The sequence below is a fragment of the Punica granatum genome, chromosome 4, assembly GCF_007655135.1.
Source record: "Punica granatum isolate Tunisia-2019 chromosome 4, ASM765513v2, whole genome shotgun sequence".
Classification (NCBI taxonomy): Eukaryota; Viridiplantae; Streptophyta; class Magnoliopsida; order Myrtales; family Lythraceae; genus Punica; species Punica granatum.
The window spans coordinates 4,453,143-4,479,057 of NC_045130.1; the positions used below are offsets into that span (position 1 = coordinate 4,453,143).

At 39.6% G+C, this 25,915-nt stretch overlaps 5 protein-coding genes across 9 annotated transcripts; 2 read left to right on the plus strand and 3 right to left on the minus strand.

The window, feature by feature from the left end:
* Positions 1 to 798: 798 nt before the first annotated feature.
* On the minus strand, positions 799 to 4,929 carry LOC116205505 (probable 2,3-bisphosphoglycerate-independent phosphoglycerate mutase). Of its 4 annotated transcripts, none has more exons than XM_031538134.1 (6): positions 4,569 to 4,929; positions 3,338 to 3,688; positions 2,846 to 2,991; positions 2,411 to 2,687; positions 2,033 to 2,305; positions 799 to 1,364 (listed from the first exon to the last, which is right to left on the minus strand). In XM_031538134.1, exons 2-6 carry the CDS (start codon positions 3,644 to 3,646, stop codon positions 888 to 890), a joined length of 1,482 nt encoding a protein of 493 aa, XP_031393994.1. In that variant the 5' UTR covers positions 3,647 to 3,688; positions 4,569 to 4,929; the 3' UTR covers positions 799 to 887. The 4 variants fall into 4 exon arrangements, with proteins under 4 accessions (XP_031393994.1, XP_031393993.1, XP_031393991.1 ...); XM_031538133.1 differs by having other exon boundaries at positions 4,532 to 4,929; XM_031538131.1 differs by having other exon boundaries at positions 3,338 to 3,705; positions 4,569 to 4,928.
* Positions 4,930 to 6,956: 2,027 nt separating this feature from the next.
* LOC116205508 (stress-induced protein KIN2) lies at positions 6,957 to 7,927 on the minus strand. The gene is made up of 3 exons (XM_031538136.1): positions 7,685 to 7,927; positions 7,487 to 7,555; positions 6,957 to 7,292 (listed from the first exon to the last, which is right to left on the minus strand). The coding sequence occupies exons 1-3, from the start codon at positions 7,739 to 7,741 to the stop codon at positions 7,218 to 7,220; spliced, it is 201 nt and encodes a 66-aa protein (XP_031393996.1). The 5' UTR covers positions 7,742 to 7,927; the 3' UTR covers positions 6,957 to 7,217.
* Positions 7,928 to 9,965: 2,038 nt separating this feature from the next.
* On the plus strand, positions 9,966 to 12,569 carry LOC116205509 (proline dehydrogenase 2, mitochondrial-like). The gene is made up of 4 exons (XM_031538137.1): positions 9,966 to 10,645; positions 11,221 to 11,863; positions 11,956 to 12,196; positions 12,315 to 12,569. Exons 1-4 carry the CDS (start codon positions 10,097 to 10,099, stop codon positions 12,352 to 12,354), a joined length of 1,473 nt encoding a protein of 490 aa, XP_031393997.1. The 5' UTR covers positions 9,966 to 10,096; the 3' UTR covers positions 12,355 to 12,569.
* Positions 12,570 to 13,767: 1,198 nt separating this feature from the next.
* On the minus strand, positions 13,768 to 16,575 carry LOC116205510 (laccase-4-like). Its single transcript, XM_031538139.1, has 6 exons — positions 16,315 to 16,575; positions 15,914 to 16,065; positions 15,590 to 15,834; positions 15,269 to 15,397; positions 14,225 to 15,187; positions 13,768 to 14,112 (listed from the first exon to the last, which is right to left on the minus strand). Exons 1-6 carry the CDS (start codon positions 16,468 to 16,470, stop codon positions 13,982 to 13,984), a joined length of 1,776 nt encoding a protein of 591 aa, XP_031393999.1. The 5' UTR covers positions 16,471 to 16,575; the 3' UTR covers positions 13,768 to 13,981.
* A 5,593-nt stretch (positions 16,576 to 22,168) lies between these two features.
* Positions 22,169 to 24,533, plus strand: LOC116205511 (S-adenosylmethionine decarboxylase proenzyme-like). Of its 2 annotated transcripts, XM_031538140.1 has the most exons (3): positions 22,169 to 22,337; positions 22,435 to 22,501; positions 22,910 to 24,533. In XM_031538140.1, exon 3 carries the CDS (start codon positions 23,229 to 23,231, stop codon positions 24,315 to 24,317), a length of 1,089 nt encoding a protein of 362 aa, XP_031394000.1. In that variant the 5' UTR covers positions 22,169 to 22,337; positions 22,435 to 22,501; positions 22,910 to 23,228; the 3' UTR covers positions 24,318 to 24,533. The 2 variants fall into 2 exon arrangements, with proteins under 2 accessions (XP_031394000.1, XP_031394001.1); XM_031538141.1 differs by lacking the exon at positions 22,435 to 22,501.
* The last annotated feature ends 1,382 nt before the right edge of the window (positions 24,534 to 25,915 follow it).

The window sequence follows — 25,915 nt, forward strand, 5'->3', positions numbered from 1 at the left end:
ATTGGAATTGGATAACACAATTGGCAGAAAGAAATTGATTGTCCCGTTGATAGGCCCACCAAGTATTGAATCCAAAACTTCTAAGTTATCAGATGAGAATGTGTGCCGCTCCGACAAGTTAATGCAGCCGCTGGGACCTCCACCTAACTGCAGTGTGAATGCCCATTAATCTTCTAGGACTTTCCCTCAGCTCTAGTGTCCGTCGAGATAGCGAAGTTTGACCCTGAGGAACGGTCAAGCGTTTTCAATTTTTTTAATCATTCAATTCAATTTTTAATACTAAATTCTCTCAATTATTAATTATCTTTTCACACTTTTTTCTCATAATTCAACAATACAATTATTATAATCCAATTAAAATCAAAATTCTACTCTACTTAACTTTAAAACCAAACACGCCGTAAATAACCGCCGCAACAAGTGGGTCCCCATAGATGCCTAGTCTGGAGCTCAGCTGAACCGGGTTCCTTGTCGGGACTCAATCGTGGACATCATGCATAGACAGTTCCAATTGAAGGGAACTGCAGATATGCAAGTTTCAAAATCGAGTATGATCATCCGACCAATTTGATATCAAGATATCTTAATCATGATAATGAGATGATACTGTCACAATAGCTAGTCCGTCGAAGTAAAATGCTTCCCTAAACTGCAGGATGTCGAAATTCTTGCCGCCATACACCGGAAACAGTGTTACTTGGCTGTGAAACACTTTAATTACAATGAAAGGAAAATGATACAAAATGAAAAAGGTGATATATCTCTGTTTCCATAGATCGCGTGATTTTCCAATTAAAATGTGAAGAAAGAAACCATTGAGAGCCTTTATTGCCAAAATTTTGTTAGATCAAGGCCCCCTTGTCAGGTCAGGATAGGGATATGTTTTATTACAGATCTAATTCAAGAAACGACTTAATTATACCCATCATCTGCCCTCCCGGAAACCGCCCAAGACATCCCCTCGCAGCTGCTATCTCATTGAACTCTGCCACAGAGTCGCCCGTGAAAGACTTGACTCGTGGTTTTCGTTCGTCTCCTTCTAGATCTTCTTTAAGGTCCTCACCCGTCTTGACGGCTGGAAGAGGAAATGGGTCAGAGGAAATCTGTTCAAGAACAGTCTCGCCGCCCACTGCCTCAACAAAATCCCTCAACCAGCACAAAGTGAATGGGACAGGCTCAAAGCTGTGGTCACCGTACTCGACCGGCGTGGAGTGGTCGCCTGTGACGCATAGTGCGTACTTGAAATTCCCAGTTGACTCTGCCTCCCACAGGAATTTTGCTAGTTGTCCTATGGCTCGATCCACACACTCCAGTCCTTTCACTTTAAAGACGGTTGCTTTGTCATGACCAGCATCGTCTATGGCCTGCAGCAGCAACCTTAACACTTAATAACCATCGAAACACCAGTTTCCCTACAAGCTTAAACTGGTACGAAGGTACTCCAGATGGTGTACAAGAAGCATGGAACCCATGGTAAACACGGGGTAGATAAATACAAATAGAATAGACAATGACATTTACTCTGACTCAATATCAAGTTATCAACATTAGACATAGCTTATGGAAAAAAAAAAATATCTAAACCATGCTTGAATATTTTCTCATATACAAGATGACTTTTGATAACAACAGATTATACCAGCAAAAACACGGAATAGAAGCAACAGAAACAGTAACATGAGTTGTCAAGATGGGAAGCAGAACCGGTACTGTAAAACCATGTTAAGGCTCCGATTTTCCTTAAAGCCCGAATTGCTAGAAAGTAGAAACTACAAAGCCACATCAAAATCAAGCATAGTTTGTACAGTGGACAGATATTGGTCAGGCAAGTCTAGGATCAATGATTTGATAGGCTCGACCGTACAGGATCAGACAATCTCACATTATTTATCCATTGTATTTTCTGAGCTATATATGCAATCAATGCATCCACCAATTTCTGTTCATTTCTTTTTGAACAGGAACATCTAATTGCGTCCATAATAAATGGTTCAGCAACCAAAGGAACTAAAAAGCACGTAAGCCTGCTGACCTTGATATGAAGAAACGCGAAATCGTAGCCACTCGGTCGCCCAGGTTTATGTTCATCCTCCCCTGGTATGAAAACATTGGGACAAGGATTGAGAGGAGCTGACAGAGCCCGAGAAATAGCTAACGCCTTGGAAGTCAAGAGTGTTCTGTAATCTCCAGTGGCTCCAGGAGCTTCAAGAATGTCAATACCAAGCGACAGGCCTAAACCAGCAATAATTTTAGTGGGGGCCACCATGCAAGGCCAGAGCCCGTGTTTCTCTACAAATTGAGGGACCTGAAATTCAATATTCCATACTTTAAGAAGACGTGAAGATATAAAACTCTGATGATTTAATTAATGAGCTTCGAAAGAACCAGACCTCAGGATCTGAGGACTTACCTCAATTCTTATACCACAACCTCGTAAAAGAACGACATTTGCAATGTTCTTCCCCTCAGCTGCTCTTTTCGCATTAAGCGGGTGAGAGACTAGAATCCGCGAAATCTCCCGGGACAACTCATTAACAAGAGTGGCTGTACGCTTCCCTTCTTCTGAATTATCTAAAGGTTGAACTTGCAGGAGTGAACGATTGTCTTTCAGCGGATCGGTTCCTGATATGTTTCCACTTAATTTTGGCCCTTTTACAACAACTCCACACCTGTGCTCAGTTGCATACCTATCAGAAAACAAAGAACAGGTTCAAATGTTTTCAGAGCTCCAGCTCAAACAAAATTTGGTAAAGAATTTCAACATCTAGTTAATAAAATTACGTAGTCTATGACAAAGTGGATAAGGAGGCAGTGACTACTTTCAAGGGAAAAATAATATATATACCTTACTCTGACTTCATATTCGGGAAAAGATGGAATCTTCATTCCATCAAGTGCTGCGCAGAGGATGGGCCCTTCTTCTTCGAAATGTCGGTCAGCCCTCCTACTGACAACTATTCCAGTTTTCTCATCCAATGTCGCGAAATTCGACTAGATATCAGAAAATAACACTAGGTCATTTTATGTAAGAGGCAGCAGCAACTCTACAAAATAGATGGAAAGGTTTCAAGATTTGAGGAACAGACTTATCCTAAACTCCCATGACCAGATACACTACAACTATCCTAACAAAAATTTGCAAGGTATCCCTCAAGGGTAAATAGCAGCCGATCAAAATTCTAGCTATCCATCTATTCCAGTCTATATACTTTTTCAAAGATCAGCCCAACAAAAGCAAGCTCCGCAAAGAAAAACATGATAGTATGAAGTCAAAAACAACATTCATCCTCAATGAGAACGGGGGACAGAAGAGGAAAAAACTGAAGTACAAATGTACCTTGAATGCAATATCACCAGGAGACATTGCCAACCCTGCTCCCATGGACTCAAAGGCACCTCGACCACGATAGTAGACTCTTGGGTCGTAGCCCAGCAAAGAAAGATGGGCAGTGTCACTTCCACAGCCTAATCCCACCTCCACAGGGTCCATGAGCCCGTTAACTCCTGCAGAGGCAATTGCATCCAAGTTGGGCACTTTAGCTACTTCAAGAGGAGTCTTGTAACCAAAACGCGGGATTGACACATCTCCCAACCCATCAATCAGAACAAAGGCAACTCTTCGCTTGGGCTGCTCAGGATTCCCCATGTCTTCTCGTACAGTCACACGTACTTAAACTGGCTTTAGCTTCTGGTCAAAATTGAAAACTGCAACGCAGATTAGATTATGAATTATGATCACTCTTGTAATTTCAAAATACCTTGCTTGGGCACTTGAACAAATAAAAGCTCTGGTCAGATGCACTATACAAGCATAAAGTTGAGTTCTTGTACTTGCTTACAGTCGGCATAGAGTTACAGACTTATAGCAATCAATGACAGGATGTGTAACAGGAAGAAAAAGAAAAGGCTAAACACATCACGCCATTCCATGCTTGGCTGCTATGTTTTTTTCCGAAACAGAAAACAGATCCAAATCAAGAAAATGGATCAATTTCTATACATGAATAGGTTAAGCACGGCGCAAAAGCTTTTTAATTAAATCGTCATCAATACTCATGTTAACTTCGAAAAGCTTTAATTAAGGAGAGTTATCCAAGCAAGAACTACAAGTTAAAGGAAAGTGCCTCTGCAACCCTTCAATTTGCTCATATCAAAATATTCTGGAAGCCAAATTACATCAAAAAGAGCTCAAGAACATTAAAAAAAAAAACTACACCCTCGAAAATATTGGCTTGAAATCACAACGACACAGGATAATCTGACAAGGATCCAGACTAACTCCGAAAAGGGTCGTCACCAGATGAGCTAGAACTCGCATAAAAGCAAGCAGTCGAAGATATAGGAACTCCAGATTACCCCGAAGGAAATAAGACAACCAAACCAACAATACATGCATGTACTACGACAGAGACGACATAGAAACTTGGGGGCGATCGAAATGGAATGCAGAAGATAGACAAGAGCATCGATGCCATTTTCCTCAGTTACTATAGAGCAAGACAGTAGCGTCAGATTGCCGAAATGTACGAACTTTGAGCAATTGGCAGTGGCCCGGGCCAGGCGGGTACCTAGATGAGAACTGGGCGCAACTAATGGAAAGGGGGGAATTGGGGGGGCACAGGGAAGAAGATCTAATTGCTCGAATCCAAAGACATCGGCAGCAGACGGTGGTCGACCCACTCCGACGACTTCCTCCGTGGTCGTGGAACCGGGCTACTTCAACTCCACGGTTGCGAACCTACCTACCTCTTTATCTCAAAATGTATGTCTTCATAGAGAACTTCGAGGCAGCCAAGGAACACGAATCACTGAGGGGATTGTTCGTCTGAGGCCAGTGGGGCAGGAGGCGGAGGGATTCGGTGGACTGACACGAAGAGAGAGGTTGAGAGGTTGCAGAGACTGATTCAGAGTCGGGGAGATGAGAGAGAGAGTGGGTTGGGGCTCTTTTCAAAAAGTAAAAAACATTTGGGGTTGTTTTAAAAATTTTAAGAATTTGGAGAACGTGTAAAGTGGATGGACGTAGAATCAGTTCCACAAACCATTTGGGCTTATTGTTTCTTTTTCTTTTTTTTTTCTTTTTTTCTTGACTAAATGGAGCCTTATTGAAGAATACTGAAGTTGGCCCAAAAAAAAGACCATATGATAAGATATAATAGTGTTTCTATAAATAAATTGTAAAGCAATGAACTTTGTTTTTTTCTAAAAAAGATATTCGCATTTAAATAATAATGAATATGTGGAAGACGGAACATATTCTCTTAAGATATAGACTTGACTGTTTATTTGTTTTCATGTATGATATGATCCATTTATCCTATCTGATCATAGAATGACGTGGAGCATAAAAATAGAAAATGAAAAGCAGCAAAACTCCAAACAAAAAGATATATAAAATTTTATTACTATATATTGGATGGATACATCATACAGCAGCATACTTCCCATATAATTGCATTATGGCTTTGTGATTGTGCACTACTACTACATGCTTGTGAGCTCCTTTCATTTCCCCCAAAAAAGAAAGGCGAAAAAAAAAACCAAATTTATCCAGGTATAAAAGATTGATTACCTGACATACTCTCAACACATATCCTCGAAGAATTTTTTGCTAATCCCATATCGTCACATGACGTGGAAAATAATCAATTAGAATGCAATAAAGTCGCGAATAAAATACTAATCACATAATAATTGCCATAATATTATTAATTGTAAGAATTCTAATGGTTCTCACTCACCACATTTTATTATAAACGAAGCGCTTACAAATACCGATATATGAATGCAAGCAACTAGCATATGTGTCAAGTGAGATGATGATGATATGTCAAAAATGCAGCCTGCAGTGCCAATTAACTTCCACAATAAAGGTCCCATCTTATGGTAGAAGGAAAAAACTCATGTCTCCAAGTCACAAACATCCTCAAAGTTAGATTATCATGCTCTTATATATAATTGTACATCAAGAACGGAGCCAGCAATTTTTGTTGAGGGTCAATACGTACAACTATTATCGACGTAATATTAATATATGTATAAACTTTCACGGAGCTTACAAGCGATTGGGCTTATATTTAACTAACAAGCTCGAGTCAATAGATAACGGTACCCAATTTCTTATAAATCCGTGAATTTTTCTTTAATTTTTTTCATTTGGGACAATATTTCTTAACAATATAAAGCTCTATTGTATAAACGATGATACAATAAAATGAAATTTATTGAAATTAGATAAGAATGTTCACGTACATCTGTTCTTTTGAACATTTACGGAGACTTGTCTTTGACAACTAAATTCTTTTCATTCTTCACAGTGTAGGAAAAATTAAACTGAAGATTTGACTTTCAAATCTTTTCAACAATAAATAACAAAAAATATAGTATATCCAAATTATCAAATTTTTTTCCGTCCACACTAATACTAGTTAAATGAAAGGGTCAAATTGCTAATTGGAGGATCCTACAGAAGAAAAACTGCTCATGGAAGGAGATATTTATTGCTAGTCCTCAGTATTTCCAAAACTCAAAAAAGTAATGTACGAATTCTTTCGTTCTCAAATAAGTGGGTACATTAAATTTTTTTTCATTTTTACTGGAATTTGTATGAAAATCATGGGGCAAAGTCAACTAACAAAATAATTCAAAGAGGCATTTATATTTTTCGGGGGAGAAAATTTTAGAATTTGATAATTTTATGTACATACATCTATTGGGGATGTTCTTGTATTGTAATTAATGTCTCATACATGGAGATAAATTTTCAAATCAGCCACATGCTGTGAACTTGCTTCCTTTTTAGCACATGCATATACACAATAATAAACATTTTGTTATAAAATCTAAGAAGAAAGAGATAAACGGAGCCAATGGAATGAAACAGAATGAAATGCAATTAACAAGGTAAAATTGCACGTAGTATGAGCTCACATCTCGTAAATTTGACGAGAGAGAAACAATTGAACCGAGAAAATAACTAAATAACTGATATATTATTGGAGCTTCCCTTGTTAATTTTCAACAAGAAAATAACAACGTACAGTCCCATGAACAAAGTGAAAGAATCATCACCGCATAAAAGGGTGGATTATGAACTCCTAAAAGAGAATATTAAAAAAAAATCACCAGAATTCAATTAACTGTTAATTAAAAGAATTCTGGATAACAAGAGTAACGAAAGGGGCATATTGGTAATTCAGGTGGCTGATGACTATGAGTATTTATTTGTGAGCTCCAACGGTGCTTTTGACAGCATCGGCTGCGTCCACTGCCTTGGCCTTCATCTGCTGCCCCGTCTGGAAAACAGAAAAAGTCCTCATCAATTAATCGGCAGTTCGCTTGGTCGGGTTTCATGATGATGTCAACGGTCATGATCCATTCCGATGCAGTACCGTGTTTCATTTTAGGCCACAAAAAATATGGAATGGCATATCATCAGGTATATATAAAACTGACATGAAATAAGAGGTAGAAGAATCGTTTTCCTGACCTGCTGGACGGACTCCTTCAACGACTGCGCTGTGTTTGAGACTTGATCCATCATCTGGCCGGACTTCTCCTGCACATAGAGATGAGCTGACGATCATGAGAACTCCGATGGATCGAATTGATTCAAAGTCTTCGTGTGATGATATTGACTATATCAGGTTGAACTAAAACATATGGCTAACGCAAAATTTCTGCTTACCTGAGCCTGGCCCTTGGCCTGGCCGGCCTGGTGACTGATGTTCTGTGAGTTGTTCATCTTTTGGGCTTAGCTTCTTCAGTTACAAGATCTCAAATGTATATGAATCGATGTGTATTCGATAACTTGAGCTGCGGTTATCTACTCGGGGCTTCTTTGGGTGTATTTATAGTTCGAATCGCCTGACCAAGCGGCAGGGGATGTAAACGCGAGATTTGGAAGTTAACACACTTGTCACCATCCCAGAAAAAAGCTTGGAAGTTAAAATTCAGCCTTAAGACCAGGATTATTTGCTATTTATTGCTCGTGAGATTGTCATATTCAAATGGAGTTTTTTGCGTCTTTTATTTCCCTATTTTCACTCTTGGCTATAGCTAGTCGATCTCTTCCGAGTTATGATGAACTTACGGGATTTTCTGTGGTTCCGAGGAAGCCGTCCATCCCTCCTTGAGAATGTCTCATAGTCCCCGGTATTTTAGCAGTAAGCCTTACCCAACCCCTTTATTTTTCTCAATCCACAAGACATCGCTCATTAATTGATTGCGCCTGCAATTATATATTATCTTATACCTTAATCAGCAAAACAAGTCGGGCGCATTTCCCACAAGCGGAAGAACGAAGCTTTATGATTGCTTCTTTGGATAATTTTCCATACCCAATTGACGGGGTACGGCCGGACAAACTCTTTTTCGTTCTTTAAAAATGCTACAGCTTATAAAGAAAAATCTTGTTATCAATTCGATTACGGACTTGAAGGCCACGGCGCGAGAGATGAAAAGTTAGTTCGAGTGTGAAGCGTTCATATCAAATTGGCTACCGAATTTGCAAGCAGTAAAACTTCTCAAGAGTCGGAGGGAGAAATGGACTAATAACCAACGAATTCTATTTTTGGTAGATTCCGTCGGGCGGGAGAGATTCCCAAGGATTCGAGATTCCAGCCGCTTTTGACGATGGTGACGTAAGCAAATGGAATCCAGTTCGTGAACAGTGAAAAGATTCCTCGGAGGAATCGCTTGGCCCGGTCGCAAGTTTCACATGCCGCACGCGGCGCGTGGGGTACCACTCGCGCAGTTCCTGTCAGGATGATTGGATGAGGATGCTGACTCACTGCGACGTGTAAGCCCATCCATGTCCAGCTCCCCTCACTCGTAGCCCATACAACCGTGTCCTCCACGTGTCCGTATGGGCGCGTGATATAATATTCTACTACCAGGCCCAGCTCATCAATATGACATATGCGTATATATATATGTATATATATTAGGCAAGAAGCTCGTCAATTTGATATAGTAGGCTTATATTATTTCTCCAAAAAGGAAAACCAAAAATGGGGTGTGGAAGTATTTTTGTTTACCATTGTCAAAAAAATAATTGTAGAAAAAATAAGGACATGCTGATTACAACTTGCCAATTAATAAACCATAATAATAATAATAATTGTAGAAAAAATAAGGACGTGCTGATTACAACTTGCCAATTAATAAACCATACTAATAATAATTGTAAAAAAATAAGGACATGCTGATTACAACTTCCCAAAGAATTTTTGAAATCTCACTACCTTATTAACATAGATTGGCTCAAACGATTCGATACTTGTTCAACGTAAATAAAGTGTTAGATTAGGATCTTGTGAATAGAAAAAATCAATGCCGAAAGAGTTTTATCCTTTTAGAGAGCTGACTCGGCTCGAACTGAACTAGTTGAGTCATATTGGGCCTCTGAATTTCATAATACACGCCGAAAAAGAGAAAAAATTGAACTCTCACTTACAATATCCTGCGTGTCTTTCTTTTTTTGTCATTCCTCATGTCTACTCGAAAAATTTGATACACGATCAAACACAATTCGACTATTTATTTCACCGAAAAAAAATCGACTAATTAAAGCACAATGAATAAAAACTGGAATCCCGACCAGCCATAATAATGTTATTATTTAGGATAATACCTTCTTTTTTTTTTCTGATGATAGATGAGAATAAGGTGGACGTGGCACCAACATGACTCCACGCTGCTCGAGATAGGAATAATCCGAATCAATCACGTGCTGGGTCTCACAAACTTAATTTGGATTATCACTAAAACAGGCAATGACACAGAAACAAATTAGCCTTCTCCCGTTACCTTGGGGGAGGGGGGGGAGCATACCCTTTTGACTACAACGTCAGCTCGGCCACCATTTCCCGACACTAACGCCGCTATGGTTCCGAGGAGGCGACTAACACCGTTAGTCCGTTACCTTGGAATCTCTCTCCCTTGTCGTCCTATAAATAACACGCATAGCCTCTTGCTTTGCATCAAAGATTGATTCTCTCTCTCTCACCGGCCAAGAACGTGAGATTAACAAAGAGATTCAATCTTTCTCTTCTCCATCAGATTCATCAGCTTAACCTCGGAGGAGTCTGCCCTGTTGATGGCTACAAGAATCGCCGCCTCTCCGAAGAAGACCCTCGTCGACCACATCCGCGTTCTCGCCCGGCCCCTCAACTCCGTCCCCTCCTCCATCACCGCTGCTGTCCCTGGCCAATTCGCCGCCTTTGAGGAGAAGCACGAGCCCGCTCCCACCGGACCATCTCCCCCGATCGACCTCAGTGACCCAGGGAGGCTCTTCGCATCGGTTCCCACCACGAGGCTCATCCACTCGGTGGCCAACCTCCATGCCGCGGCCGTGGATCCCCTGGTGGATCTTGGCATCAAGGTGATGACATCGAGGCTGGTCACCGGAACGGGGCCGGCACGGGATATTGTGATCGGGGCAGTGAAGAGGACGTTCTACAAGCACTTTTGCGGAGGGGAGGACACTGTCGAGGCGGCCGAGACCGTGAGGCAGCTGAATGAGGCCGGGCTCAGGGGGATGCTGGATTATGCGGTGGAGGACGCCGAGGACAATCCGTCTTGTGATCAGAACCTCGAGGCCTTCCTCCAGACGGTCGCATCGACCAAAACGCTTCCTCAGGGCTGTGTGAGTTCCTCCCTCTGCTTTTCCCAACATCTGCTCGACTTCCATCTTTCGCTTTATATCAATCCTCTGTTCTTTCATTTGTCTGTAAGGTATCCATATTTAACAAGTTCATCATGCTCGAGCTTACCGAAACTTGCGATAAATTCCAGTCAATCTTTTCGAGCAATAACCCCGATGCATATCTGATTTTTATGATGGATCTCACCACAGATAATGTTCACATATCGTCATTCTTCGTCATTCTTGGTTAAAAAATTTAGTTTCATGTTAATATTCTAATAGTCTATGATTGAAAATTCTATCTAGATAAGTTTTCGAAGTGGCTTAAAATATTTCTTAAATTTAACCATTTATTTTTAAAATTTATTTAGATGAGAGCAAGCGTTGCGTGATGATACAACAAATAACACAAAATAATTTAGTCTTATCCAATCGCATGACTAGGAAAAATCTTACAAGTCTCCGAATCTTTTGGAAAAGAAAAACTATCAATCTTCTGGAAAATTCAATTGGGTATTGAAAGCTTCAATGCTTTTACTAGTTTCTACGAATTTATGTGATTCTTGTTGTATTAGGTGAGCTTTGTGATAGTAAAGATCACGGCGATATGCCCGATCTCTCTGCTCCAGCGGGTCGCCGACCTGTTGCGGTGGCAGAAGAAGAACCCCGAGTTCCATCTTCCATGGAAGCACTACTCCTACCCCATCCTCTCCGATTCGACGCCTGTGTACCACACTCCCGCAGAACCCGAACCTTTGACACCGCAGGAGGAGGCCAATCTCCTCCTTGCCCAGGAGAGGCTTCGTAGGATTGGCAAGAAATGCGAGGAGTATAACATTCCCCTCTGCATCGATGCCGAGTACACTGCAGTCCAGCCTGCAATCGACTACTTCACGTACTCCTCGGCAATGGAGCACAACAAGCACGAGCCGATCATCTATGGGACGTTGCAGGCGTACCTCAAGGACGCCAAGGAGAGGTTGCTCTTGAAGAGCGAAGCTGCCCAGAAGATGGGGATCTTGATGGGCGTCAAGTTGGTCCGCGGGGCCTACATGACGACCGAGGCGAAGCTGGCACACTCCCTCGGCTACGAGTCCCCTATCCACAACAGCCTCCAGGAAACCCATGACTGCTTCAACAACTGCGCCTCCTTCATGCTCGAGAAGATTGCCGGTGGGTCGGGCGCAGTCGTCCTTGCCACCCACAATGTCGAGTCAGGTCGGTATCCTTACATGTTTCGAGGTGATGTTAATTGAACAAGTCCGACAGCAAGTCCAATAATATTGATCTCGAATGTTCCATGGATACAGGGCAACTGGCGGCAATGAAGGCAAGGGATATGGGGATGAGCAGCGGGAACCACCGGCTCGAATTTGCACAGCTATACGGAATGGCGGATTCGTTCTCATTTGGGCTGAAGAATGCCGGGTTCCGAGTAAGCAAGTACATGCCTTTTGGGCCTGTAGACCAGGTCATGCCCTATCTATTGCGGAGGGCCGAGGAGAACAGAGGCCTTTTATCTGCATCAACCCTCGATAGGCAACTCATGAGGTACACTTTCGAAAACGCCGTTCAGCTTTCTGCTTCTGCTGGAACGAACATGAAAAACCAGAAGAACCTAACGAGTTGATCATAACGTCAAATATGCCTGCCTCTTTTCTTTTGACAGGAAGGAGCTTTGGAGGAGACTGAGGACAGCAATTCTTTGATCTGAAGATGTCTGGTCCGAAGACGGCTTTATGAAGGATCGAAGAATTCGTCCAAGGCCGGTGTTCAAAAATAAAGGGGAATAATTGAATTGGCTCGCTCCGTATTGATGAAGTGTTCATAAGTACGTAAATAACATACCCATTTATGAATCAAATGGAAAGTTTGTAAATTCTCTACCCGCAGAAATCTAATCAGTTCAAGAAATGAATTATCATCTTCGATTTCCTTTAGCTCTTCATCACCGATAGGTTCAGATGGATTAAGTATAGAATAATTCACAACATAAAATTAAAAAAGAAAAAGAGGATTAATCTACACCAAAAATATTTCTGAAGAAACAAACAAGAAGTTGGTTGCCAATTTTCACTGGTATTGCAGTCACATACATAACGCAGACAAGCCTCGGTGCTCGTATGACGTATAAAGCAGAACTTTAATCGATACGGGGCCAAACGAAGTAACGAAAATTAGGTGAGTACAGCATCAGTAAAATTGTAGCTGTCTTATTGCACGAAAACATCCCATTGCTCTGTACCAAACGTAAGTAATTCCCTGATCAGCGGAAAGCATTAGTCCTGTCCTCGGTTCTTTCCGTCCTAGTGGCTGTCAAAGTTACCGAGTGGAACTCCCAGTAGCGAATAGGCTGACTAGATATGATATGCAACACCGAGAGTGTAACTTCGAAAACGACCGACCGAAAATGAAAAGCCGTCCTGCCGTCTCGTCATCATAGAATCAAATGCTATGGAACAGAAAATTCTCGGCTGTTTGATCCCTTCCTTCTGTTGTTGGAATACCTAAGAAATCTCTCTGAAGGGGCAAGAAAACAACTCGATACAGCGATGCGTCGGGACCACATGGTTGAGGTAATCTAAGGATCAGTATCGCTGAATACCAATCATTTAGAGTGCGTTTGGATTGAGAGTTGAGTTGAGTTTTGGTTTTAATTGGTTTATAATGATTGTATGGTTGAATTATGAGAAAAAATATGAAAAAGTAATAAATAATTGAAAGAAAATAATGATTAAGTAATGATTGTGTTGTTGATTTGTGAAAAAGTAATGAATAGTTGAGAGAATTTAATATTAAAAATTAAATTAAATAATTTTAAAAATTTTAAAAATAAAAAAATAATAATTGTGATGTTGAATTAAAAATAAGTGGTGTTGAGTTAAATTGAGTTGAACATTTTTTCGAAAACAAACACAACATTGCAGCTCCTCTCTGTATCTCTCATCGAACTTAAAAAGTTTGCCTGCTCGGAAACAAGACTATCATGTCTCCGCAGTTCGAGGAATTGCTCGGCTTCTTTTATAGACCACAGATTATCTTCTCTCTCTCTCTCTCTCTCTCTCTCTCTCTCTCTCTCTTTTTTCCTTTTAATATTCTGCGCATTAATTCAAGAATAAATCTCGTACCAAAACAATATTTTCCCACTATGAAAAATATGATGAGTAAGAACATGAATGGAAGCTGGCTAAACAATTCTACACTTGATGTAGTGTTTTGAGCCTAAACAGTTGCAATACAAAATTGCTTATACAAAAATTCCGAAGAAAATAAAGAATTGAACCTAAGATAGGATGAGAAGTACAAAAATGAACATTCTTTCTACGAAGCCAATCGTCAGCACTTGGGAAGATCGGACGGCGGGGGTGGAAGTTTTTGCTTCCGGCCCTTTCCGTCCGTCACCACCCATGCCATCTTCAGTCCCCAGCTCGTGTGCACCTCCAGGTGACAGTGCATGAACCATACTCCTGTAAACGCATTCAAGAAAAAAAAAGATTCGTCAAAACGAATATAGAAGATGCTAACAGAAATTTTAGTATATGCATTTACTGTTGATTTTTTTTTTTTTTATAGACTTACCAGGATTGTCTGCTAGGAAGCGGATGGCAACCCAACCCCCGGAAGGCACCCCGACCGTGTTCCTCTCCGCCGGGTCCACCAGGTTGAACTCAGCGGGATCATTTTTGGGGTCGAAGTTCCCGATCCCCTGGGCCATCACAAAGAAGTTGAACCCATGGAGGTGAAGCGGGTGGCTCTCCGCCCCAATTACGCTCGTGTCCTGCATCACCAGCTCGACGCTCGTGTTGAACGGCAGCGCCACCACCTTGGTGCCACTTGTCACCATGATGTTCTTGGGCGGCGTGCCCGTGTAGTTGAATTTGATTGGCGGGTTTGATGGGAAGTCGGGAGTGTAGACCCCCTTCGATTTGTTGAAGAAGTGGGCCTGAAGGAGTGCCGTGTTAGGCAAAACAAAGGACACGTTGTTCACTGAGGCTGCCAGCTTGGTGTTGTTGGGCCCTTGGCAGGTCTGATTTTCAGGGCATGGGCGTAGGCCTAGGCTCACTGTGAAGAAGAACCTCCGGTCCACTTTCTGCGGCACTTTCGCGGGGAACTTCGCACTGGCCAGGCTGCGGATCTTGCGGTTGAACTTCATGGAATATGCCGTATCATTGAACTTTGGGAGCTTGGGCCTGAGGAGAGGGAGCTTCCGGCTCTTGGCCTTCAAGGATTTCGGACGCTCGTACTCGAGGAATCCAGTGACAGTCGTGTTGTCAAAGGCAGCTGGGCCGGTGGCATATGGGTGGGCCGCCATAACAAAGGTGGCATTGGGGGCCCGTGGCATGGCCCTTAGGAGGACGTTGGTGGTCTGCCCCGGGGTGATCAGCACCGTGTCGGTCTTGAAGGGCTTCACGTAGGCCGCGTCGGCCTCGACCACGGTGAGCGAGTGGTTTGCAATGCGGAAGAAGAGCTCGTCATTGAGAGCAGCATTGATGAGACGGAGGAGGTACGTCTTGCCGGGCTTCACCTTGAGCTTGAACACATCTGGTAGAAAAAAGTGACATAGTTTCAGTATTCACCAACCGGGCATCTCGATCAAAGAAATCCATCGGTCGAAATAATTACCTTTTGACGAGCAATTGTAGAGGGGTCCTGGGAGGCCATTAATGGTGTAAGCATCAGAGATGTTAGGGGCTCCTCCACTCTGCATTGCTTGGTTTATGATTGTCTCAGTGTCTGCTTTCCACCATTCCCCTGCAACATTCATTTATGCAGAAAAGGCTCATCTTAGGCACCGACGGAATTGTCGTAACTCGATTCATTTTCATTGCATTTTTTTGTTCATTGTACCGAAATGTACTGTCAGCATCGGAGCAAGAGCCTCCGGAGTTCCAGGACTAATGAAAAAGGAATTCCTTGCACTGTCATAAGTGAAGCTAGACTTACCGAAGACTATCGGGACTTCCGTGAAGGGTTGAGGAAATGGGTAGGGGACATGTTTCCTTGGGAGGATCACGATGGGTCCGTAGAGAGTCGCCCTTAACCATGAAATGTGAGCGTGCCAGAACAGCGTCCCTCTCTGCCCCGAAACCGTAAAGTTGTAGAGGTAGGATTGGCCGGTCTGAATTGGGCACTGCGTTATGTATGCTGGCCCATCAGCCCATCCGCTCCTCAGCTGGCGGATTCCGTGCCTGTCATGATTCGATGTAGCTCAAGATCAGCTTCAACTGTACACGGGAATATAACAAGATTTCTTTGCTTGTTTCGTACCAGTGGATGGTGACATTGTATTGGACATGGTTAACCACTTTGATGAGGAGCCTGTCACCTTCCCGTGCTATGATCCGGGGCCCCGGAAATTGGCCATTAACAGTCACAATGCTCTTGGTTTGGCACAATCTCGTCACGTTTTGAAGCTTAATCTGCGATTACAGCAGTTCAGAATCACACAATGAGAGTTCACGTGCGGCAAAAGTGCTTCTCTCGACGTGAAAAAAAGTATTACATGTCATGGAATAAGGCAAGACACAGTAATGAAGTTGATAGGGAAACATATTAATGGTAATAAATCCGTAGAAAAGTCGACCTAAATGAGAAATAAAGCTAGAAAGCCGGAGAATTCTTTTTAAATACACGCTGACCGCGCTCGGTCTAAAAGGTCAGTTGCTTACATCAAACTGGTAATGCCTGGTGACCCCTGCATGCTTTGACAGGACCTGGTAGGGCAGACCAGCCCACAAGGTGCTCAATGCAAAGAAGAAGAAGGCTCGGGACATAAGCAGGGGAGACTGGAAAATGAAGGAAGTTAAGGAAGTTAAGGAACACATTCTGTCGGTCTATTCGAGAAGAGCTGTTTCGAGTTAGGCGGTGCTCAAATCTAGTTAAATTGGATGGAGATTTTTATCTGCTGGGTGAATTGAAAGATCAGACCAAGTCAAGAGATTATTTATAGTGATTATGAGAAGGGTGGGAAGACTAAGCAAATGAGTAGTTAAGTGGTCAATTAGGGTGGTTGATGGCTCCATACAGCAAGCCTACTTCTACTGGCTCAGCTACCTCCTCGATCCAGTGGGTGAAAGATAACAGTTGTTGGTCAAGCTTCACTCTTCTTCTTTTCATGTATACGGTTAACAGTAATCTACGATACTAATGGCTAGCTGCACACAGGTCCGAACCACCGCTGCACGCGCACTAAGGCTGCTTAAGGTGGCATATATAACATGCCAGCCTGGTATACTACCTCCGATGGACTGACTGTATGCCTATATTGTCTTGATTTTGAAAGAAAATATCTTCTATTATATCGAAATTTACGTTCCAAAATAATTATCATCCTTAAAGAAAAGAGGTCCTTAAGTAGTGATTTTGAAGCTTTCTAGTTCCATTTTTGTGTTTGTAATTTGACGAAACGAAGCCATGATCATCTTCTATATTCGTTTGTTATTCGCCTAACAGAATTATGGGTGGGGAGTCAGAAACTGAGCTTTCAATTAAGAGCTCCAGAAAACTTGATAAAGATACTTGCCTGCGTTAATTAATAAGTACTTGGACGAAAATGATGCATGCACGTCGAATGTTTGTCTCATGTTATTTTCATTCTTTCATGGGTCCTTTTCTTTTGCATTATAACATGATAATGCTACATATCGCGCTTGTTATACCTCAACAATGGCAAAGCTCGAAAAATTATATACTTTCAGTCCGTTTAGAATGTTCATCACCCGAGATGAACATCTGTTTAGAGTGAGTTCAACTTCATTTAGAAACACCCACGTGCCACATTTTAGGTTTCACATGTCACATAAAACATCTTATTAATATCGTCAATCAACATATATATGAAATTGTTACTTCCCCCCACTAACGAAATTGTTACTTATTAACGAAGCTATATAATATACATGCTATAAATAAATAACATATTAGACGGACGGACGGACAGAAAGAGGAAATTCGTGGGGGTTGCGCCATCTAATTAAGCTAGCCGCGTTGCTTTTGTCGGCCGTTATTCCGTGCTGCTAAGCACCCAACTTAATTAACAGAATTTGATGTTTACTTGTCACTGTCTGATCAGTCCTATCTTTGGGCGAATTTGGGTTTAAACCTTGCGTTTGATGTGAGAAAAGAAATATAATGCAGTCACATATACCACATCGCTAGTAATCAAGATTTCAAGTTTGATTCTCATTATTATATTATCCGTATTTTTTACTAGTTAGGTTTTCTATTTCCTCGTATGAGGTTGCTGTGCTCTTGTAACCGAGAGAAAAATTTTGAGTTTGACATCGGAGCGTGATGGGCTTCGGAAAGTGTTTGGTCTATCGTGAAATGGCCCAATTGTGACTGCTACATATGATTTGCTCTTGAAATAAACCCGCATTGGCAGCCAGTTGAGATGTTATCAATTAGATGTCATGGTCCTTTACTGAGTACGAGTAAATTGAGTGTTTCCAAGGTGTCGTCCATACTAAGCTATTTCTAGGTAGAGTATACAATACTGAATAATGAGAGTCATAAGCCACGCAAAGACAGAACGATTATTTTACCGTCATTAATTGATATAGTCCTTCGGATCTTTATATTGCACGATCCTATAAGCCCAGCGCTGCGTGGTTTTTTGTTTAAGAAATTTCTCGGCCGATATCTTTCTAAAATCTTATCAACTGATCTTATCAACTATTGTTCACTTACATAATATTTTAAATCATATTTAATTATTATTTAAAAACTTATCATATTTATACAGTTGTAAACTTGTCATTTAGATTAAGAATGTCTTCTTTTACGAGTAAGACAAATTATATATAAGCTTTGTTTAAGAAATTTCTCTGCTGATAACTTTGTAAAATCTTATCAGCTATAGTTCATTTACACGATGTCTCAAATCAATATTTAATTATTACTTAAGAACTTATCATATTTATACAGTTGTAAACTTGTAATTTGGATTAAGAATGCTTTATTTTATGAGTAAGACAAATTATATATCAATAAATTAAATCAGTAATTTAAATTAATTTGGACAAAATTCATATTGGGAGAGTTTTATTTCTTATGGGTCAACTCAGCTCAAATTGGATTAATTGTGGGCAATTGAGCTTAATACTAAAGTGTCCATAAAAAAAAAGGAGTTAATACATAAGGAAAAATCTTATTGAATTAAGGGTAGAATAAAAAAATCATAATATTTAGTGTTCTTTACAATTTTTGGTAAAAGTAATTGTCTCCCAAGAGATCTTTTGTTTTAATAAATAAAAAATAAGTAAATGTATAAAGTACACATTAATTAATAATAAGTGATGGATAAGCAATTTTTGTTCATCGCATAGAAATAAAATATAAAAAGTACTTATAGAATATATATTATAATTTACAAATGAAAATAATATATTTATATATTATCTCCTAATATTCAATATGCCAAGAATGTTACTTTCTTGATAAGATAAATAGTAGTTTACCTTTCTTTATATTTTTTGGGTGACATTATTTTCTTCGGTAAGAACTGATATTCTTTTCATATGCTTTATTTGATTATATTTTGTAATTATTTCATATTTTTCATTTATAATCATTTCAAAATTAAACTGTAAATTAATATTAAAGCTACTTCAAATAAGTTTAGAATTTGAGATTGCTAAACCATCTTAATTGAATTTCAAATTCTACCTGAACGAAATTTAATTTGATTTATTGAATTATAATTGTAATTTTAAAATTAATAAAATTTTATTTTCTCACGTTAAATTTTTATGGTAATTTTTGTTATATATACATATATATGTGCCTTTGTATGCCCCGAGTGTGCATGCATGTATATAATCTAATATCTGCAAGTTACAAGGAAAAATATGAGAAATTTTCATTTTTATGTACTTGTCTAATATCTCTTATATTAAAATAAAATATTATTTCTTAATGATGAAATTACATTTTCCTTAAATTCTTCTTAACATGATGAATTGCAAAAAATAATAATTGTAAATAAATATTCCAACTACAAACAAATTACTTTCTCACAATCTTAAATTTGAAAATCCATTTTTATTTGCATTTTCATTGTTAGAATAGATTTTCTTTATTGGTACTTATTAACTAGCAAATTGTTTTTTACTATGAAATTGAGGAGAAAATTTTGTAAAATAAGAACTTATTTTATGCGAATCTTTACTAACGAATAATTTAATATTAGTGATAATTTTTCACAAGTTGATTATAAATTTTGAATTTACAGTAAATTGGTCAAATGTCTAAAACCACTTTGAATTTTAACAAAATATTTTTCATTTTACTATAGAAGTTAAGTCGAAAATTAATGTATTTATATGTAACATTAAGTGTATCTGATGTTAATATCAAGACTATAACTAAAAGGTAAATTATGAAAAAATTCTTATAGAATTGTCTAATATTTTTCATATTAACTCAAATATTTTTCGCCCCCAGATTACCAAAAAACTCAAAAAAATTTCGCCCCCAGATTACCAAAAAACTCAAATATTTTTTTAATTATGAAATTATATTTTTCATAAATCGTCTTTTAATATTCCTATTAGTTTTAGCAATAAGTAATTTGAAATATATTATCGTGATGAATTACAAAATTTTTTATAGTAAAAAATACTCTATGTTAAAAAATTATGTTCTCACAAATATTAAATTTGAAAACCATTTTTATTTTTACTTTATGAACACACTTTAATATATACGGAATAAAATTAAATATTTGCTATAACTATGTCATTTTATATAATTATTTCATATACACTATTTAGAAAAAAATACAAAACAAATTTGTACTGTAATATCTAAATTTAAAATATGTGATAACTCCATATCAACAATTAATTTAAGTGTATGACGCATATCAATTAAGACGATTAGTTTCAAAATTCAAATTATAATTAAACTATTAATTTACTTGAACTTTTAACTAAACTTATTGAAGATTATTATTTAAAATCTAAAAATTAATAAGCATAAATAATATTTTTAATAAAAAATGGTGTTTTAAATTTGTAAATAATTACAATAAGAAATAATATAGAAATATATGAAAGTGAATGTATAAAATATATATATATATATATATATATAAATGTACGAAAACGAACCCCGTACTATAATTAGGCATTTTTCATTTTTGCACTCGTAGATAGTGATTTTCCTAAATCCTTTGTCTATCTTTACTCTTTGAAAAAAATCACATTAAAGATTTCTGCTTATAATTTATTCCACGATATCTAGAGAAAAAAATCACATATCATTGTTGTATACTCCCGCATCTTTTTAGTAACGAGCCTCTTATGAAAACATTATCTATTGGAAGTGAGTCTATTCGAATGAAACCCAAAATATTCCATTACTCTAATTCTAGAAAATAAAACAATCATTATTTTATAGAGTTAAACATGCGATGATCTTGATATATTTGAAGTATGAAATTGCTTAATCGTCAAAAAAGTCTGTGCCTACTGAACCCGCCGCCATGCAATGCACGGCGACAAGCATCGATCCCATGACGTGGACAGCGCAGCAACTTTAGTAGTAGTCAAATAAAATTGAACAAACTCGATAAAAGGGATCAATCATTCATCAATTGTGAGTACGAAAATGAATTGGCTAGATGGGACCAGAAGCTGGCCCTATTTGCAACGCATCAAGCAAAACAAAGTGGGAAAAGGAAACTAAAGTTCAGTCGAAAAAAAGAAGAAATAATAATAATAATAATAATAATTATAGCTGCCAAACAGCTCACCCAGCCGTGCCACCCCGAAGCTTCGCTCTCTATCCATCACACAATTGGCATCTCAAATTTTAGTTGTTTATTTATTTTTTTAAATAAAATATTCTTCTTCTTTTTTCAAAATTTAAGAAAAGATGGATTTTCACCGTAAAAATTGGCATCTTTTTATAATAAATATATATCCTCTGCCGCTAATATCTCTGTGGTGTTTTACTTTTACCCAAAAAAAAAAAAGGGAAGAAAAACTCCGTGGTGGCCAAGGGAATCCGATTCTTGCACCCCCCCCCCAAAAACACACCTCCTAGGGACCCAGTTGCCATTATCTCCATCTTTTCCACTTCTGCAATCAATATATTTTTTATTGGATAAATCTGCAATCAATATTTCCCTTAGAATACAAGTCGGAAAGTATTATCGGGAAAATGCGTATGGAAGATGCAATTATCATTTTATAAGACGAAAGGTGCGATGCGTATGATTGATATATACACGATTCCAGAATTGCGACTGAAGCGACACCGAGTAAATTTCACACGAGCCGAAGGGTAATAAAGAAAATAATTTGTAAGGGCAAAACGGTAAATAATTGAAAAATGAATGGCTGGAGGCTCGCCAAGAAATCAGAGGCCACGGAGAGAGCAAATTTTGGCCAGAATAACCGATATGCCATCAATAAATAGCAACATATTTCGTATCAGGGATAATATGGTAATTTCATAAATACGCTTGGCAGGGTGCCCGACACGTATCCTCTCCACCTATATAAACCCCACCCCTCCCCTAACATCATCGCCAACCCCTGCGAGGTAAATCCGATAGCTCCCTGCTCTCTCCGCCTCCGCTCAGCCTCAAAGATTTCTAGGGTTTCGGTTCTAGATTGAGCGCTTCTCCTCGCTCTCTCTCTCTTTCAATCATTCAAGTGCTCGTACGGTTTTCGGATTCTCATCGGTGAGTCTCTCATTCAGCGTTCTCGGTTTTGCTTTCGAGTTTCAGATACGTGTTTTCGTTTGGTCTGATATTGTTGATTCCGTTGATTTGGCCTTAGGGTTAATCTGAGCTAGCGGCGGCGGTTGTAGAGGCGTACGTGCGCTCCTTGAACAGATCTTATAATTGTAAGCGCCTCATTGTTGTGTATCATAGATTGCGTGTTGGAAGTTTCTCGATTTATTGTGACTCGTTCATTGATTCGTTATGAAATTATCGTTGACATGATTTTGTCTTTGTTTTTCGATGAAGTGATGCGATTAGAAGATCGTAGCCGTGACTATTCCTTTTAAATTATTGTTTATCATATGCCCATTGTTGCCGTTTTGATAAATTTCCCTCCTTTTTTAACAAGATATTATAATTTTATAATTTTATTTTGTTGTTGTATCTTGTTCTTGTCAAGGTGATGTCTTTGTGCCTCGTCTTGAATCTATGTTTAGGTTTAGGAACCTTATGAAATCGAATCTATTAACTAATGCTTTGTTATCTGTTGCAATTCGGCTGTGCTAATGATTTCTTTTTACCCAATACAGGTTCAGACTGAATGACCTAATGGAGTCTAAAGGTGGGAAGAAGAAGTCTAGCAGTAGTAAATCCTTATTCTACGAAGCTCCTCTCGGTTACAGCATTGAAGACGTCAGGCCACACGGTGGAATCAAGAAGTTCAGATCTGCTGCGTACTCCAACTGCGTCCGCAAGCCATCCTGAGATTTCCGGGGTAGTAGATTAGTTTTCTTCAGCCGCCGAAAAAAAAAAAAAAACTGCTTGCTTTTTCTTTTGCTCTTCCTTCGATCTTCCTCGATCTCTCTTTCAACTCGCCCTCAGTAGTCGCATCTCCTTCCTTGAGGCAAGATGGCCTTGCCGGTTTCTGCAATTGGATTCGAAGGATATGAGAAGAGGCTCGAGCTGACATTTTTCGAGCCCAGCATCTTTGCCGATCCTGGGGGCATGGGCCTCCGAGCTCTTTCCAGATCTCAAATCGATGAGATTCTGAAACCAGCTGAGTGCACGATCGTTTCATCGCTGTCCAACGAATATCTTGACTCTTATGTCCTGTCAGAATCCAGCCTCTTTGTGTACCCTTACAAGATCATTATCAAAACCTGTGGAACCACGAAGCTCCTCTTTGCCATCCCAGCCATCCTTGAACTGGCCAATTCTCTATCCCTGTCGGTGAAGTCGGTCATGTATACTCGCGGAAGCTTCATATTTCCTGGAGCGCAGTCTTTCCCACACCGCAGCTTCTCGGAGGAAGTAGCTCTCCTTGATAAGCATTTTGGAAACCTTGGATTCGGAAGCAAGGCATATTTGATGGGCTCTCCCGACGAAACCCAGAAATGGCACGTCTACTCTGCCACTGCAGAGAAAGAGGCAAGCTGCAACAACCCGGTTTATACTCTCGAGATGTGCATGACTGGTTTGGACAATAAGAAGGCAGCTGTGTTTTTCAAGGAGAATTCTTGCTCTGCCAAGGTCATGACTGAAGCTTCAGGCATCAGGAAGATTCTCCCTGAGTCCGAGATATGCGATTTTGACTTTGATCCTTGTGGCTACTCCATGAATTCCATTGAGGGAGGAGCGATCTCCACTATTCACGTGACACCAGAGGACGGCTTTAGCTATGCAAGCTTCGAGGCTGTTGGCTATGACTTGAAGGTGTTGGGGCTCGGAAACCTGTTCGAAAGGGTCTTGGCCTGCTTTGAGCCATCTGAGTTCTCCGTGGCTCTGCACTCTGAGTCGACTTGTGCGAATGTGGGAGCAGAGATCTCTCAGCTTGCTCTGAAGGGGTACGGAGCTGAAGTAACAACTCGTGAGGAGCTCGGGAAGAACGGCTCGGTCGTCTATGCAAGGTTTGCTAGGGCTGCTGGAAGCTGCTGTGGGTCCCCCAGGTCCATTCTGAAGTGCTGTTGGAGTGAGGACGAGGAAGTCGAAGAGAAATAGTTAATAGTACCATTTTTATTTCCAGTTGTTAATGCAATAAAGTTCGGGTCGTTGAGTCCATTATGTAGTCAGGTCGGCGGTTGCTACTTAGCCTATGAATCTTATTTCGTACTCGCAGTGTGAGTCGAGTCGAAACCTATTTCCATTTCGATCAATAAAGTGATGTGTTGGGTCTCTTAACAGTTCAATGGTTTAATATTATTGTACTTTTGCGAATCTGTTTCTCTTCGTACTTTGCTTCTTAATTCTTGGAACAATGAAATGCGGTGAATATTGATTCGTATTTTATTGTTATCTATGGGATGCTCCTGTTAATGTTAATGGACTGCGTAGGATCTCCTCTACTGTTGGATCAGAACTTTCACTCGGGAGACCGAAGAAGAAAGGTAAGAAAATTTTACCGGCTCGTTTGGATTGCGGGCGGGTTATGAAATGTGAGTTATAGAGAAATTATTATGTAAATTTGTATAATAATCATTTGTAGCTCGCCCTCCCAAGCTCTATAATTTCGATATAATGCCGTCACTTTATAATTCTTCTTTTGGGCCAAGCCTCTGGTGCTTTTGGTAAAGAAAGAGGTGCAAAAGGCAAATCTAATAACTATTGCTGATTGGATGGTGTCAATTTGAGAGACGTGCCCCACTCGATCAAAAGCTAGCAGCGCTGCCAGACTTGACCATATCTGAAATGGTTGGCTTGGGCCAAATTATGTTTGTCGGCCTCTCAGTGTGAAATGAATTTTTTTTTAATTAAATATATGAATGAATGAATGGTCCAGTTTAAAAGTATGGCCCATCTTCCAATCGCAGCCGAATTTTACTGTGTCTACATGCAAATAATTCAACTCCCCAAACATTAGAACAAGTGAGAAGGTGCTTCTATTTTTTTCTGCAATTGTGTAGCCCACAATTTCTTAGTAGTACTCTATTAGTCTATTGTCTTTAAAGTGCCCTACAGTGACATGCGGTCACTGTAACGCATGGCTCCCCTGCATCTAGATGACCGTGTGTCGTGCTAGAATTTCTTTGTTTTTATTATGATTTAATTAAATAAAGCTCACATTGATTTTTTTTCCTTGAACTAAACAAAAAGGAAAAAAAAAAAAAAGGAAAAAAGAAGGTGCTTCTATTTCTTTGTGGTATACATCCCGTAGGATCAATGCTCATTACATCCATATATCGATCATAGTTTCAATCGTATGTCAAATGATTCGGTCTTCCACGTAGTTTATATGAGATGTTAAAATGCGTAAAACGAGCATCTTTTGGAATTGTATATTGTGTAATTTTTTAGTCTGTGGTCGTTATTGTTATTTAGTTTAGCTCGCATCCATTTTTTTTTCTTGAATTATACAAAAAGAAAAAGGAAAAAAAAAATCTTTCTTATTACTCCCTAAAGACCAGAACAAAGTGAGCAGATCATAGCCTATTCCCTATTCAAATGGCCAACAACTAACGCTGAAATAGTGCAACAACGTAAGAATTGTTGGTCTAAGCAAAATTATAGTTCGGATAAGAGCGACCGCTCATGTCCTGCCACGTGGCACTCCACGTGTCGCGCCGTGAACAGGTCGGCAGGGGCTATAAATTGACCCTCCA